This window comes from Penicillium robsamsonii (genome assembly GCF_028829455.1).
Source record: "Penicillium robsamsonii strain IBT 29466 chromosome Unknown utg000001l_segment0_segment0, whole genome shotgun sequence".
NCBI classification, from domain to species: Eukaryota; Fungi; Ascomycota; class Eurotiomycetes; order Eurotiales; family Aspergillaceae; genus Penicillium; species Penicillium robsamsonii.
The window spans coordinates 421,830-438,429 of record NW_026643219.1 but is presented as its reverse complement, the minus strand read 5'-3'; the positions used below and the strand labels follow the sequence as shown (position 1 = coordinate 438,429).

Below are 16,600 nucleotides of genomic sequence, written 5' to 3'. Positions count from 1 at the left end.
TATCCTAGGAATTGGAAGTCTCTAATCACATTTGAGAATGCAACAACATAACCAATAAAACGACAAGAGAATTAAACACGGGTTCAATTAGTTCATACACCAACCATACTGCATCCATCATACTACCCGATCAGACCCCGAATCCAATCGCCACGCAAGCACCTCCAAAGAAAAAACGGCGAATTGACTGGGATTGAGTCACAACGAGCTCAACACGTCATAAAAGACTGCAGGGCTGTAGGGTAGTGCATTGGTAGACCTGTACCGCATATCAGAATGACTCAATACCCTTCAGACCACGAGGAAGATTCCGAATAAATCAGGATTATCCGTGTAGGGTAGTATCAGATGACCGAGCCTCAACTTAGAACAAGGAAGTAGACAGATGAATAGATTTCCCTTCGTATCAATCAGTCAAACGAGAGGTAAGTGGAGCGTGTTTTCAGGACACTGCAGATTACATGGTCTGATACTTCGTACATGGACTTATGAGCAGGTGATCTATTTGGTGCTATGTTTTCCATTATATACTTGCAGGGCTGAACCAGATAGCGGTTTAGGTGTCTAACCCAGCTGTCATGCTGATTGTAAGTGGGGACGGAGTGACTTGAACGCGTGTTTTGTTTCCTTGATCTTACTGTCAACAAGACTGGAATAGTTTTGAAATCGGAGATTCAAGTATTTGAATCAGAGGGACATCTACTGATATCAAATAACGCGTATAACTATCTTGGGTACCAAGATCAAGACAGTATAGTCTTGTGGCAAATGTACACAATCTCAGTGGATCCACATTCAGCTACTGGCCTGAGGCGAAAAAAAAGCCAAGACTTATGGAAAATTCTAGCTTCGGTACTTTGTAGAAGTGACTTCGATTTCCCTGGTTCTCCTTAGTTTTTTTTTTTTTCCTGCAAGCCACCCAGGTGGTTTCATGGACACGCGGGAAAGCCTCGGACATTTTGCATTTTTATCCATGTACTTTGTCTAGATTTTTTTTTTTTTGAAGGTACATCCGTGGATAACTGATTGATCAAAGCCACAATGGATCGGGTCTAGAGATACCTGTGATCACATTATTCGAGTACGTGTCCAATGTGACAGCCCCAATATTGGCCATGGTCTTTTATGGCCCCATGTGGCCTGAGCGATCTATAGATGCTTTCCTTAAAGATAAGGATCTAGATATGGCCAGTTTAGAGTACAACCTGGGCAGTGCTGTCGGAGGGTATTGATGGCCTGACTAGCATCTTGATTATATATCTACAAAACACGCTGATGCCTAGCTCGGAGGTGATTTCAAAGACAGTCCCGAGACAAGTACAAAATTTTTGTTGACTTCGGCAGTTGCACCCTGGGTTTGTTCTGGATACCCAACGGGGGCTAAATTAGAAAATATTGCAAATTTTATATTGGGCATAATAACTCCACCCATTCATTATTGTAGGTGCACTAGGGGCTCCCGATGATTGATAATCACAATACTATGCATATATGAAGGGCTGTGCATGGGGTTTCGGCCATAAGTCATAAACCCTATTTATGAACGTGCACCGGAGATTATCTCAGAAGCTCCGATGGAACTTTAGATCTGTTCTCGGCGTGGATTAAAGAAGCTTCGTAAGCTGCCAAGTCCACTTGGCAATGCGGAACATCCGAATATGGGCAGATCCAAGGGTTATGGATGGCCAAACCCCGGAAGTTATGGCATTATTTACTTATACACAATTTCAGATACAGTCTCCATGAGACTAGAACTGCTAAGAGGATACCTTCAGGAAGTCCCACGGGTTTAAAATCCTAGGTCAAGTGGACCAATCAGATCGATGCCGCATACCCGAGTAGCCTGACATAAATCGTTCATAAATCACGTGGCGTAAAAACGTGGCTGCAAACAGGTAGCAAAAATCGGTTATGTCCAGCCCTCAGCCGCTGCATTTCCTTAAAAGTCGTGTCGTTTGTACTATAGTCGTTAATTCACAGAAGTATATCGATATAGATATGAGCAAATCAGTATGAAAGTAATATAGAAGAAAAATATGCCCAAAATTATAGACCTTGGAAGGTCCAGATCTCCAACCCTCGGACTTGCATTCGGGTTAGATACCCTGTCCGGGTCCGGGGCCCACCTATCCCAGTGGATTCCACTTTGTACTTTATCTGCACATAGACACATTATCCCCTTTATATATCACCGAGAGGCCCCTCCCGAGGTCTTGTCGAATATTTCCTCGGCATTCCTTGCCCCTCCCCGCTGAGCTTCAACTCCATTTTATATACCTCGGAATACTATCAACTGTCGCAACAATCCACCTGCGCCTATCATGGCAGACTCACCTGCCTCGGACAAGATCGAGTCCTCTGTTCCAACAAAAATCCCATTCTGGCGCATGGTATTTGACCAAGGTGTCGTCACGCAAGAGATCATTGATCACCCATACCCCGGTTCAGGAACGGAAGAGGACCCTTATGCAGTAACATGGATTCCCAACGATCCCCGCAATCCTATGAACTTCAGCGAGGTGAGGAAATGGACTCTTACCATGATGGTGGCCGTCGCAACATTGGCCGTTTCACTGGTTTCGTCTGCCTATACCGGCGGTCTTCGAGAGATCATGATGCAGTTTGACATTGGGCAAGAAGTTGCCACTCTCGGTGTCTCGCTTTTCGTTCTCGGTTTCGCGGTAAGACCTCCCACTCTCTAGACGTTGACTCTTGAGCTTGCGCAATCTGCTTTTACATATATACTAACATTATGTTGCTATATAGATCGGACCATTGCTCTGGGCTCCACTGAGTGAGCTGTTTGGCCGCCAACTCCTGTTCGTTACTACCTATGCTGCTCTCACAGCTTTCAATGCCGGTGTCGCAGGTTCGCAAAATGCCTGGTCCATTATCATTTTCCGATTCTTGGCTGGTTCCTTTGGTTCCTCGCCTTTGACCAACGCCGGTGGTGTCATTGCGGACATGTTCCCCGCTCAGCAGCGTGGTATCGCTATGAGTTTGTTCGCCGCTGCACCTTTCCTTGGCCCGATTATCGGCCCCATTGCGGGTGGATTCATCGGTATGAGTGACGGCGGCTGGCGATGGGTCATGGGTTTCCTTGCCGTCTTTTCTGGTACGGTCTGGATCATTGGTGGTCTGTTGATCCCCGAAACCTATGCGCCGGTGCTTCTCCGTCGCCGTGCGGAGAGACTCTCCAAGTTGTCGGGCAATGTCTACCAGAGTAAGCTTGATATCGACCAAGGTAGACCTTCTCTCAAGGAGTCTTTCAAAGTATCACTCTCCCGTCCTTGGGTTCTTTTATTCCAGGAGCCTATCGTGTTCTTGCTATCTCTCTACATGGCTATTGTTTACGGTACCTTGTACATGATGTTCGCCGCCTTCCCTATTGTTTACCAGCAGTACCGCGGCTGGAACCAGGGTGTTGGTGGCCTCGCCTTCCTCGGTATTATGATTGGCATGTTGTTTGCCGTCGCTTACTCCGTCTGGGACAACAAGCGCTATATCGGGGTATCCAACAAACACCAGGGCTTCGCACCCCCGGAGGCACGTCTGCCGCCTTGCCTCCTCGCATCCGTTGCAATCCCAATCGGCCTATTCTGGTTCGCGTGGACCAATTACCCCTCAATCCACTTCATGGCCAGCATCGCAGCCGGTGTTCCCTTTGGCTTTGGGATGGTCCTAGTCTTCCTCAGCATCATGAACTATCTCATTGATTCCTACACCATCTTCGCCGCCTCCGTGCTGGCTGCCAACTCTGTTATCCGTTCCCTCTTCGGTGCCGCTTTCCCTCTCTTCACTAGCTACATGTATGAGAACCTGGGTATCCACTGGGCATCATCGATCCCAGCCTTCCTAGCGCTGGCCTGCGTGCCCTTCCCATTCTTGTTCTACAAGTACGGACCCGCGATCCGCACCCGTTGCAAGTTCGCCGCCCAGTCCGAGGCTTTCATGCGCAAGATTCAGGAGCAGGTTACAGCGCCACCGGCAGAGGAGAAGGTGGAGTACGACCGCACAGAGGCTGCACCCGAAGGCTCACTCTCCAGTGAGTCCCAAGACGGTGCGGAGGAACTCCCTGAGACGCAACGCACTCGCAGCCATGCGCAATCTGTCGCTTCCAACCGCACTGGTGGCTCATTGTCTCGCTCGGCTACCTACGAAGGAAACCCCTACGATATTGACCTCGTTCACACTCGGGACTCCTTCAAGCAATAAGAGGCTGCTGAGCAGCTTGTCTATATCCCCCTCTTATCCTACCACTTGCCCGGGTTTGTCACACCTATACTCGCCTGTGTCGTTATAATCATAGTTTCTATTGACCCCCCCTTCTTCTCTGTTACAAAAAGTTCCTTTGCATGTTATGCGTTTGTTTTTACTTTGATACCCGTTCATATCATACTGAGGGCAACTTCATCCGACTAATGTTTTTATGGGATGCATTGTATAGAGCCGGAGTTTGAATTTTACCGAAATACATTTTTATCAGTTTGCAACTAAGTTCAGTTTTCTCACCAGTCTTTCTATGTATGTTGTATAGAGTAAATCCAATCGGATCTGCATCCGGCGCTGATTTCACCCGCCCACGGGCTCTTCGGCTCTTATCGCACCCCCGAGATCGGATCTTCAAGCGCATTGTTTTCTAATCCCTGACACTTTTTTTTAAAAAAAAAAACTCCCACTTCCAACTATTCTCCGTTTGTAAATAACCAGACGCAGTCATGAGCCTAGTCAGAAATGGCCTATCCAGGGCCTCGACCTCACCTTCAACCTCCACCCTCCACCGACCGATAACCCCCAGAGCTAAACCCCAGCTATTGCGCCAACCACGCTCACAACGCCGATACAACTCCGACTCCTCTGCAGGAAAGACACCAGAGAGAGATACAACACCCTCACATCCACCCAAGTTGCCAGACAATATCCCCGCCTCGGCTGCTGCAACCGGAACAATAACCACACCTGCGCGCCGCGGATTCCGCCAGGTGATAAGTGCCAGTCCGGTGGGGAAGTTTGGAAGATGGTATGCGCGCGCACAGGAGCGCAAGCCGTACACGACGCAGTTCTGGAGCTCGATTGTTATTTACCTATGTGGTGATCTGAGTGCACAGATGTTGTTTCCTTCGGAGGTTCCTGCGCCTGCAGTATCGGACTCGGAAGATGGGGATATCGTTGCGCGCGGGGATGGGGAAACTGTCAGCGCTGGGTATGATCCGCTTAGGACGCTGCGGCATTTGTGTGTTGGGGCTGGGTCGAGTATTCCGTCTTATAACTGGTATGTTCTGTGATGCGGTTGGTCATGCGATATGCGATATGCGATCAATGGCTTCTTATCGGGTTGCTCCCATTACTATGTGGGCGACATACAGATATGTGTATGTACCTGTTAACTGACGGACCGCTTCGCTAGGTTCTTGTTCCTCGGCAATCATTTCAACTACCCGAGCAAGGTCCTCTCGATCCTGACAAAGGTCGTCGTGCAGCAGACGTGCTTCACACCAATCTTCAATACATACTTCTTTAGCATGCACTCCCTGCTTGCTGGTGCGACGCTCGACGAGACCTATGAGCGCGTGAAGAAGGCTCTCCCCGTTAGTATTCAAAACAGCGTCAAGCTCTGGCCGGCTGTTACCGCGTTCATGTTCATGTATGTGCCGCCGCAGTTCCGGAACATCTTCTCCGGGGGTATTGCGGTTGGTTGGCAGACCTATCTGAGCTGGTTGAATCAGAAGGCTGCTAAGGAGGTTGCAGCTGCTGAGGCACTTGCTGCAGCAGAGGGCATGGGTGCGTTGCATGCTGCTTCTGGGGGGAATATGATCTCTGCTGGGACTGCATGAATGCATGGGAAGTAGATTTAAAGTACAGTTGATGTTAGGTGGATATATAGATTCATAGATCCCTGCCGAATATTGGCGGGGATGCTTTTTCTTTTTGTTTTGGAGCGATGCATAAGATACCAAGAGGAATTACATAGATCAATGGACTTCAGTCTCTTTTGCTAATTTGTCTATATATCTAATATTTTCTACAATTATCAAGTATGTAATGGCCAACCAGTAAGAACAACGGGATTTTAAGGCTCCAGGGCTCCCTCACGCAATGACGCACCAGAACATCAACTCTACAAGATATGATCCCCTCCAGTCGCAGGCATATCCTGCCAAGAGAGAATGGAAGATGACTCTGATTACGGATCCGACTTCACCCCAGATGAAGAGGATCTGTTAAACAATTTGCTGAACAAAGCTATCACGGAACATGCGACCGCCGCCAACGCCGACGCCACCTCGATCTTGACAACCTGGATCTCGACCCCAACGCCCGTCGAACAGATCACCGCGCCAAAATCCCCAGAACTCGCCGATCTCGAGTCATTGCGACCAGCAGCTCCAGAGGCACTCGTTGCGGATATCGAGGATGGTATTGAGCCCAGCGTTCGGTTGCCTAAGGTGCTGGGCCGGGAATGGCCTCGCTCGACATGGCGGCAGTCGCAGCCTCAATCAGGTCAGGCGGTTAGATGGGGTGCTAATGCGAGTGCAAGGGGGATGTCAAATTCGCGCGCTTGCAACAGCAACAGGAACAGCCCGTTTGGTATGCTTTGCGTATGCTTTTCATCTCTACCCTTTCCCATCCCCTCCCCCGTTGATCGTCCATATTTTTTTTATGGATTGGTTGCATCACATAACCGAATTCTGCTGACAACATCTTCTCCGAAGCGTTTAGTCGAAAATCCTAGTTCAACCGAGGGCCGAGAAAGAGAACGCGAGCGCAACGCAGTGCGCGAGCAAGAATGGATACAACAGGATCCCACCGCCGCGGCGCTCGATACTCGAACCCCCGTCGAACGGTATCGACAAGCACCAAACAAAGCGTTTTCGGTGACTGATCTCGTTTCACCAGCTTGGTGCGAGCTGCAGTACTGGCTCACGTTGACTAAACATGGGCGGAAGAAGCCGACTGCTGCGATGAAGAAGGGAAGCTCCATACACAAGACGCTCGAGGATGAGATATACACTACTGTTCCTGTGGAAGTCACGACTAAAGAGGATGCTTGGGGTCTCAGGATATGGAATGTTATCCAGGGACTACGTATGCTGCGCGAGTATGGCGTTACGCGTGAGCTGGAAGTTTGGGGCATTGTCGATGGGGAATTTGTCAATGGTGTTATTGATGAGTTGTCTTACGAGTGTCCCAACTCGGAGCTTGAGGCTACTGCTGCTGGGTACTATGCGGATGTTGTAGCGTCGCGCGCTGCGCTGCCCGAGTATCAGATGTCCTTGTCGGACTATTTGCTTTCTTCTTCGCAAGGCGGGATGAAGCTTTCGGACCTGGGACAGAATGAAGTCGAGCAAACGGGGCACATTGAGCCGGAACTACCTGCAGAGGTCTATAACCTGCGCCGGATCTATTTGACAGACGTGAAGACGAAGGGTAACCGGTCACTACCGACTGTCAAGAGCACAGGCTTCCGGCCTACGCTTCTCCAGTTGCAACTCTACTACCATATGCTCAACCGGATGGTCACGAGCGACGATGTTACTATTGACCTCCTCGCTACTCGTTACGACTTTGACGCCCAGAAACCGTTCACGAACGCCTTCGTCTCGGAGGTTGGCGGCCTGAACGACCAGTTATTCGACGATCTCTCCTCACAAGAGTCCGAACAGAATGAGGGTCCCTCTAATGCTAGCGAGGACTCAACCGGCCTCCTCCTATCACATAACAACCTCTCCCGTCTTTGGAGTCTCATGATACAACAACTCCGTCTCACATTCCTCCCCGAAGATCCCCTCAACACACAATCAATCGCACCATCCATCCCATCAGTTTCCCAGCCAGAGATCTTGGAATCATACTCAACACTCCTCTCCCCGGTGCTCACAGCTAGGTATCTCTCATCTGTTGCCAACGAAGACCGAGAGAGACAGCTCATCGGAAGTCGATCTTTCCTCTTCGATCCAACATCTCTCACCTCCTACCTCGCCGACCAGATGACTTGGTGGCGCGGCGAGCGAGATCCTCGCGGCGTGGAGATCATGGACGCGTGGAAATGCCGGATCTGCGATTTCCGTGATGAGTGCTCTTGGCGTGAGGAACGTGAAATGGCTTATGCCAGACGGGGTGGAGGTCGGAGAGGGTCCGTTGATGTATAATTTGTCTTGAGTCTGAGTTGCATTAAACGTGTTCAGCGATTGTAAGAATATGGAGTTGGTTACATCTGAGCATGCTCTTTACTACCCTGACCTTTTAGAAATATCATAATATGTAATCCAATAAACAAAAGATACCATATATCACAATTCCACTCAAAGAGGATAACTCCTAACCTCATCCTCCTTCTCAACCTCCAATCCTCCCTCAACCTGCACTCTATGCTTCTCATCCAAAAACTCCAACAAAACATCCTGATACTTCTCCTTCCCCTTATACCGACCAACATCATCCCCCCAACTCCTAATCGCATCCGCCAACCGACCTGGAACATAAGCCTCCTCGACAATACTAGTAATAGGCTCAAAATAAGTCCGAATCGTAAAAACCACAGCCCCAGATCGGGGCAATCTCCTCAGCGACTGCCTCTCCGAGCGAAAGAAATGATTCTCAATAGCACGGTTCTTTTCCGCCGTATTCCACGATACAGTCTCCGCATCCTCAGGCCCAATACTATCAGACCACGCAAGGTTATCATCCACCTGGATGAAATAGTTGTTCCGCAGAACAGGTTCTTCGGGTCGTAGTCGTCGGAAGAAATTCATCATTCCTTTTTCGAGCTTGCTCTTGAACTGCGGTACGTCGCCAGATGTATGGATTTCGGACAGTCGCATCCCGAATTTGTCACCCAGTCGCCAGAATCCGGCCAGTAGGATTGCACCTGCGAGTAGATAGTATTCGCCGTCTGCACGCTCGATCATTAGGGCTAGGTCATCTTGGACTAGTCGTGCTGCTATTGTCATTGGGTCTTCTGGGAGTGGGCGTTGGGTTATGTTGAAGGTTTCGTTGGTTACGTTGTTGGTTATGCCTGTCGCGGTCTTGGTGAACATGCTGGGGTATCTTTCGGGGAGGTAGGCACATCTGGTGGGAGGGGTGTCAGGATGGGGCTCATGGATATGGGGTTGTATGTTTTTTGTTAGGTCTTACAGTTCTTCGAGTAGTTCGATTGCCGCATCCATTGCCTCTGGTGCTGTGTGGCAGCATTTGCTCCCGCGCTCTTCGATGCGGCGTGCTTTGTCGGCGTGGTATTTTAGATAGTGGTTGTCGAGCTCTGTGTTCGGGATATATGAGGTCAATGAGCTGGTGGGATCTGACTATCGAGCGACTCACCGATCCATTCGTCCCATTTCATACTCCTTAGACCCAGCGTGATGTAGTAGTTTCTGCCAGAAACGGTCAAAATACAGCCATATCTCAAGTCAATCTATTCAACGTACGGGCCATATCTAAAGGGTCGGTAAGGAATTGGCTTTGTCGAGTGGACATCCCATCCTGAGTATGGGGCTGCTGTTGGCCGTTTGAAGTCCGATGGAGTCCACTCTATGCAGCAAGAGTTAGTGAGCCTTTCTCATTCTTGCATGGATTTAACATCCCGTATTTACTTACCACCCAGTGTCCTGGTGACCTTTCCTCTCACACCTGTGGGTTTCTCTAGATCACTTCTCGAAGCTCTTGCTGTGCTAGAAGCCCACTTCCGCGAGACCACAATGACAAGCCATATACAGACACCGAGAATGAGAAAGGCATACACGGGCCTTGTCGTTGGGATAGATAAGATAGTTCCCCATAGGGGCTCAATTACCGACATAGTCATGGTGAGACACTAGGTAGTACCTGGTTCGAGGGTACACCGAGAATAGAAGGCGAGGAACCCCAAGTAGTTTTAGTATATAGTGAACGCAAAGCGGATTGCCCTTATCACGTCCAGAGTGCGGGGAAAGATATTAACTGGTTCTCTCAGAGATGCTCTGTTAATCCGATACGAGACAGGCCATCTTGGGTGAATATGTCAATTATGGCTGGGAATAGAGACTATCTTGTCTGGGGAAGAGGGGGATATCGTCTTTTTCGAGCTGTCAAATCCGGGACTGCATGATTTTGTCATTTGTTTGTTGTTGGCCTCTAATGACGAGTGAGGTCTATCTGCGGAGAAAAGCTAAAAATGGATAGGGATCTTTTGTCCGAATTGGGAAAGGTGACGCTACACTTGTACTTTAACCTCACATTTCCAAGGTACAATGCGACTGAATGTTCCGTGATGTTTTTACATAATGTTTCTATGCGTTTTATCCAGGAGGGTATATCCTGGATCTATACATGGCCCGCGGCTGTTCTCCGGAGAAGACAGTATTCGCCCCATTTGCGTCGGAAGCGAGCTGGGATGACTGGGAGATCAGGAACCCAGATTAATCGACCTAGCAGACCTGTTTGAGACGCATCGAGGAAGTTTGCGCAGGAAAGTGTCTCCCATTGCGCCTTGTCCAGGAGGTAATGGGGTTCTAGTTCGGTGGCGTCATGACCAGGGAAGTAAGAGTCAACCAGGAAAGAACATTGAGAGATATCAACCTGTTAGAAAGTCAGCATAGGGACATGAATAATCGCTCCAGCGCCACGTTGAGACACTTACGTATTTGCTAGGGTCCTCGATGTTGAGATCATTCATGCCAGATGGAATCTGCGAGGTACCATCTAGGCGCCCAAGATAACTCGGCGAATCCGGGAACTCGCCCGGAAGTAGTCCCCGGAATTCACTTCGGATGAACTTGGCGCGCATGTCATTGGGAAGGAAATATGATGACGGGAAGCGATACCACTCCTTGCCGAAACACACCGAGTCTCCTGTATGCGTGATATCCACATGCTGTAGGGGCTCAAAAACCTTCAATGGAGCGTTATAAGCCGTAACCATTCCTAGAGTGCGCAGCATGCCGGCGTTCAGAGCTACTAGAACAACTGACATAGCTGCAGCAATCTTTAGTTGAGTTGGTACGCGGCCGATCAGTTCCTTCCGATCAGTAGAGCCAAGGTAGGTCAGGATAATATGGAAGCTCAAAGCCGCGCTAAGTGCCAGGAACGGGTATGCTGGGTACATAAACCGCTCCTCTTTGTGTGGCTGGACCGAGAAGATCCCGAACCACATGTAGAAGGGAGCGACCAGGGTCATGGACCGCAATGAGGTTTGCAGAGAGGTGGTGTGCGATCGAAAGACGATCTGGAAAAGTAGGAGAGGCGCAGATAGCATGGCGAAGATGAACCAGACATTGAAGTTGAGCAAGAGGTTTCGAATATAGAAAGTCCACGGCTCAGTTCCAAAAATATCCGGGCCCTTACCTTCCCCCCCCAAGATGTTGTATGCAACAATGTTCCAAGGCACAAGAACGAGCTTTTGGAAGAAGGCATAGTCAACTGCAACTTCGAGAGCCTGTGATACATCTTAGTAAAGCTATTGAAACCCAGTAGAATGCCACTTACCAGAATCGACAAACAACGAATGATGCCGTCAAAGACATTGTATAACAGTGAGCCGAAAGACCCAGATATTAAACTAACAATCGCTTCTTCAGCCAACAAAGGGACAATGAGAGCACCGGCAAATGGCCACCCAACGATTGTCCCCAGCCCAAACCACATGATGCCTTGTGCTGCTTTCCGGCTATTTTTCCAATCCAGGAACGAAGCCAGACCAAGCATAGACATATACATGGTAAAGGTAGAGGGCAAAAAGGCAGTCGAAGCATGAAACATGCCAGGGCTGAGTGTGACGATCATCACAAAAAAGAGACCGATGCGGGGGCTGAGTGTACGACATATCGCAGAGTATAGTCGAGTCTGGCAGGCAGCACAAAAAAATGCAAGAGAGAGGCGAATTGTGTAGAATTCAGCTGTCTTGCTGTGGACTACCGAAGACCCGATCTTGCCTACAGCGGCATGGAGCGACACATAGAGCCAGCTCCGGATAGAATAAACCGGTGAATATTCCCAAGTTTGAAGACCATATCCATGTTGAAGATAATGCGCAGGTTCCCAAAAATTGAACACCTCATCGCAATCTTGAATTGGAGAGAATATTGCAGCGAGAGTGTTGGCAGCTAGGAATAGGTAGAGAGTGATGTTGAGGGGAATGTAGAAGGGAGGTGGTGGGGGTCTATACATCCGTTAGCGTCATGTTTATTCCCACACATATTCATATACATACTGCTTCTTTGACCGAGGCGTATGGGCATCCCTCGACGCATTTTCGTTCCCTGCCATCTTGCAAGTTGGACTTAAGTCGAAAGGCATCAAATGGATAGAGCTACGATAACCGATAAGACTTTGTTGACCGCCCTGTGGAGTTTGGCAGAATAAAAAAAAGTTTCTCGTGCGACTTCTGATCTTTCAAGTTGAACTGGTTTTTGTTGAATAAATATTTGAGTTGAAGATTCAATATGGACGGAAACCACAACCACTCTAATGACACCACAGGTGCCGGTGAAGGCCCTGCCCCCAAAAAACCCTGTCTTATTGAGACGCCTATCCCAGGGACCCCAGACAACGGCAGCGATTTTTATAACACCCCCTTGGCTGCAGGTACACCAGACATGGGTATAACCAGCCTAAATTCTGGAAACAGCGCATTCGAACCCTCTACTTCCTCGAAACCAAGCCATATGATCCCCGGATTGAACCTTCTTCACCACCCATCCGGACAAGAAACTGGCTCGCAGTTGACCGAACACACAATTGCGCAAGAGCAAGATCAAGCAGTGAACCACCAAGAAGCCGAGACGGCAACTAAGAAAGAGGAAGCCCAGCGCATCTCCCAGCCCGAGTCCACGGAGTCCACCGAGGCAGTGACGAAGGAGGAGGCAGGGGCGCAAATCAAAAGCGAACCCACTGCTCCCCTCGACGAAGCTATGGATGTCGAGCAAGATACCCACCAAGACAATATGATCGAAGCCACTGGCCAAGCTGGTGATGACGAAGAAGGGGACCACCCTGAGTGGGAAGAAGACTCTTCCCCGTACGAGTCATCTTCAGACAGCTCTGATTCCTCGGACTCCGATGATAGTGACGACGAAGACTATCCCATCCTCAGCGCGGAGGAGCAAGCACAGATTCTCATGCGAGCAGAAGGTGGATCTGACGACGAGGGAGACGGCAAGGGGAAACCAGGCGGACAACTGCGGACCGCCAATGAGATTGAACAGGAGGTCTTGCCTATCCCCGACGTTAAGATCACCCCCGAGATGAAGATTGTGTTCCTTGGCAAAGTTCATGCCGCCATCGACAACAATGTTCTTATCGAGGCTAATACCTCTGGAGAATATCAGGTACTGGAGTCGGGTTCCCTGCTCTGCTCTGATGATCGCCAGACCATTGGTGTAGTAGCGGAGACCCTGGGCAGAGTGGAGAATCCTTTGTATACCGTCACATACGCCACAACCTCCGAAGTTCAGGAAAAGGGCTTGGTCAAAGGCAAGGATATCTTCTATGTTGAAGAACACTCCACCTTTGTGTTCACTCAGCCGCTCAAGGGCTTGAAAGGAAGTGATGCTTCCAACTTCCACGATGAGGAGGTTGCCGCTGAAGAGATGGAATTCTCTGACGATGAAGCGGAGGCTGAATACAAGCGGAAACTGAAGCAGAAGCGACAAGAGCGAAAGGAAGCCAGAGAAGGCCCCAGAGGCAAGAAGCCAGCACCAGGACCTTCGAAATTGAACCAGACCGAGCTCAACTACGACGATGCCGGAGGTGAGGAGGGCTACACCCCTCTTGCACGTCCTACCAACCTCCACGAGATGATGACTCGCGATCCACCAGTTGAAGGCAACGAGCGTGGCGGGTTCCGTGGCGGAAGAGGTCGTGGCCGAGGTGGTGACCGGGGTGATCGTGGACGCGGAGGACGAGGCAGAGGTGGACGTGGAGGAAGGGAGTGGGACCAAGACCGCCGTCCACAGCAGGCCAGCGGCCCAGCCCATGAGTCCCAACCTCAGCCTCAACCTCAAGCCCAGCCCGCTGCTCCCTACGGCCAGCCAATGTACCAGCAGCCCCAGCAGACATACGGGATGCCCCAGTCCTTCGCCCCATATGCGCAATACGCACAGCAGCAAGCCCAGAACCCGCAGCAGCCGCAATTCGGCCAAGGTGGAGCGCAACCACAGATGCCCTTCCAGTTCCCTCCATATGCCGGCTTCCAACAACAACAACAACCTAACTTCCAGAACATGCAGCAGGGTGCTCCTCAGTATAATCCTCAATCTATGGCTATCTTGCAACAGCAGCAACAATTCCTGCAGCTTCTGCAACAGCAGCAGCAGTACCAACAGTCTCAGCAGCATTACCAGCAGCCCCAGCCCCAGCCCCAGCCCCAGCCCCAGCCCCAGCCCCAGCACCATCAGCAACAGCATCAGCCTCCCCAGGCCCAAACCCCGGCTATGAACTTTGATCAAGTTAAAGCTCAGCTGGATCTGCTGCGAAACCTACACGGTGGGAACCAGGGTCCTCCTTCCTGATAACTTTGTTTTCCATACATGTTCTTCTGTGATCTGTGATATCCTAGCGGAATATTTGCTTTGCATACGGAGCGGGGTTTATGTGGGTAGGGAATTTTTGTTTTATTTAAAAGTTTTCCATTGCTCTAAATGAGTGTTGTTTTGAAAATTTTACGGTGCCTAGGCTTGGTAAACAGTAAGCATCTGACGCATCATGCGTATGAATGATATGGCTATAAAGCAAGTTCGCTATCTGTAAAAGTACAATAGACCTAGACCTTGATGATCAGCTGTAGGATTTTTTCTCTCTCTTAATATTCAGCTGGCTTAGCGCTCTTCGCCAGTGTCCAGAAATTCTCCATCTTGGCTCGGGATAGGGCTTCTTTGGCAGCAGAGTCTGTTTCACAGATACGAGCACCAAGCCATCTCTTGAATGCCCGGCCTTGAGTCTGACCTTCCCAGAGGAGATTACATGTGTTCGCGCTAAAATCTCGGGGCTCTCCCTTTTCATCCTCAGTGGATAACCAGGAAACCTTAGCTTCGGGGCTGTCTGCAGGCACTCGATCGGACCCAGGATTTTCAGTCCAATCAATGCGGTTCAACATCAACTTTCGGTAATTGTTGATGGAGTGATGGCCGCCCTCGACAATCACCAGATTGAACCGCGGATGCATGACACATACGCCTGTCAGATTATTTTGCTGTGCGTTTTTGCCGATCTTGAAGCGGTTTCGGCCGCTAGCCAGACTGTCAATTCGATACACAGATTGGAAGATGCCCAAAGAGGCATCCTTCTCCTGCTGAGCTGCCAATTTCTCGCGCCGTTGCTCCTTGGTCAGTTTGCGGTCTTCGTTCGCCCTCTCGTGTGACTCCTTCCGATCTGCGATCTCCCTGGTCACGCGAGCTTCCACAGCTGTGGGATCCTTCACAGCTTGTTCTCCCAAAACCCGCATGAGGTTGGATTTCTTGACCTTTGGAGCCGGTGCTTCCTCGAGGCCCAGTCTGATCTTGGCTTGCTGTTCCTTCAGATCTGCCATGCGTCGCTGTCGACGAATCTTGGCTTGTTCTTTCGGAGTCAGGAACATGGGTTTTTGTGTAGGCATGTGCTTTTCTTGCGGAGGTTGGAGCTCGATAGGATGCTGGACGTAGCTGTTGATGGTATTAAGTTTGATATTTTGCGGGTCATCAATCGCGTCATAGTCGTTGCCATTAATCAATTGTGCATCCCACCACTCTAGATCGGGTGGAGCAGGAACAAGGAATGCCTTTTGCACATCCATATCCTCGTCAAGTCCGGCCTGTCGCGAGTGCTGTTCAATTCGTTTCTTCATAGCTTCCATCTTTGCTTGTGTGCGTAGAGCCGCTGCTTGTTGGATATATTTGCCCTTTTCGTTGAAGTGAAGCTCTCGGGTTTGTCGGGGTTTCGCAATCGTTGCTTTGGGGTTGATTGACGGGTCAAAATAAGGGTTATTCTTGATTTCCTCGATAGACGGACCAGACAGATCAAGCTGGGGCCCACCCGCACGCTTTGCCTTAGACTGTCGTCCATTTGCACCACGATATTCCATTGCAGCATCGGAGAGAAGCGCGGGATGAAGGCCGACATCCAGACCACCGCGAGCCTTGGACATGCCCTCGTCATCACGGGCTGGTGGTTGGTAGGATGGCGCGGGTGCACTGGGTCGCGGCTGAGAAGGTGTGCTCGCTCGTTGAGTAGCTGCAGCAACTCGAGCTTTCATTTGTTCTAGTTTCGACATCGCGGGGGTGGGTGCTGGCGGAGGAGGACTTGCAGAAACCGGTGCGGGTGGTGCAGACGGTGTTGGCGTCGCTGTTAGGACACCGCGCGCTTGTAGACGAGCACGCACAGCTTCTGCCTTTGCCTTTGCCTCTGCCATTATTTTCGCAATATCTGGCTTGCCCGAGGTAGCACCTCCTTGACCTGGTACTGGGGACCCATGGTTGGAGCGGGTCCTTTTTTGGGAGTTGTCGTGTTGATCCTCAGGGTGAGGGCGCTTCAGCGCGTTACCTGACGTGTCGGCCATGATGTAGACAGCTTCTGACTCATTCGGTCTTGTCGCGACAAAAAAACACACGAAAAGGTTGAATGAATGAGGAATAGACGAGCCGTAGGAGTGTAT

The 16,600-nt window shown here is 50.1% G+C and overlaps 6 protein-coding genes across 6 annotated transcripts; 3 read left to right on the top strand and 3 right to left on the bottom strand.

The window, feature by feature from the left end:
- Nucleotides 1-2,321: 2,321 nt before the first annotated feature.
- N7447_000185 (MFS transporter) lies at nt 2,322-4,215 on the top strand (the record flags this gene model as incomplete). The annotated part of the gene is made up of 2 exons (XM_057224461.1): nt 2,322-2,681; nt 2,767-4,215. 2 exons carry the CDS (start codon nt 2,322-2,324, stop codon nt 4,213-4,215), a joined length of 1,809 nt encoding a protein of 602 aa, XP_057088477.1.
- Nucleotides 4,216-4,718: 503 nt separating this feature from the next.
- On the top strand, nt 4,719-8,150 carry N7447_000184 (Mpv17/PMP22; the record flags this gene model as incomplete). The annotated part of the gene is made up of 4 exons (XM_057224460.1): nt 4,719-5,272; nt 5,408-5,781; nt 6,142-6,588; nt 6,721-8,150. 4 exons carry the CDS (start codon nt 4,719-4,721, stop codon nt 8,148-8,150), a joined length of 2,805 nt encoding a protein of 934 aa, XP_057088476.1.
- A 153-nt stretch (nt 8,151-8,303) lies between these two features.
- Nucleotides 8,304-9,796, bottom strand: N7447_000183 (heme-dependent oxidative N-demethylase family protein; the record flags this gene model as incomplete). Its single annotated transcript, XM_057224459.1, has 5 exons — nt 8,304-9,069; nt 9,136-9,259; nt 9,319-9,371; nt 9,426-9,528; nt 9,595-9,796. The coding sequence occupies 5 exons, from the start codon at nt 9,794-9,796 to the stop codon at nt 8,304-8,306; spliced, it is 1,248 nt and encodes a 415-aa protein (XP_057088475.1).
- Nucleotides 9,797-10,299: 503 nt separating this feature from the next.
- N7447_000182 (dolichyl-P-Man:Man(6)GlcNAc(2)-PP-dolichol alpha-1,2-mannosyltransferase) lies at nt 10,300-12,270 on the bottom strand (the record flags this gene model as incomplete). The annotated part of the gene is made up of 4 exons (XM_057224458.1): nt 10,300-10,554; nt 10,616-11,410; nt 11,461-12,133; nt 12,185-12,270. 4 exons carry the CDS (start codon nt 12,268-12,270, stop codon nt 10,300-10,302), a joined length of 1,809 nt encoding a protein of 602 aa, XP_057088474.1.
- A 146-nt stretch (nt 12,271-12,416) lies between these two features.
- On the top strand, nt 12,417-14,483 carry N7447_000181 (RNA-binding snoRNP assembly protein NAF1; the record flags this gene model as incomplete). The annotated part of the gene is made up of 1 exon (XM_057224457.1): nt 12,417-14,483. The coding sequence occupies one exon, from the start codon at nt 12,417-12,419 to the stop codon at nt 14,481-14,483; it is 2,067 nt and encodes a 688-aa protein (XP_057088473.1).
- A 290-nt stretch (nt 14,484-14,773) lies between these two features.
- Nucleotides 14,774-16,504, bottom strand: N7447_000180 (U4/U6-U5 snRNP complex subunit PRP3; the record flags this gene model as incomplete). Its single annotated transcript, XM_057224456.1, has 1 exon — nt 14,774-16,504. The coding sequence occupies one exon, from the start codon at nt 16,502-16,504 to the stop codon at nt 14,774-14,776; it is 1,731 nt and encodes a 576-aa protein (XP_057088472.1).
- Between the last annotated feature and the right edge of the window lie 96 nt (nt 16,505-16,600).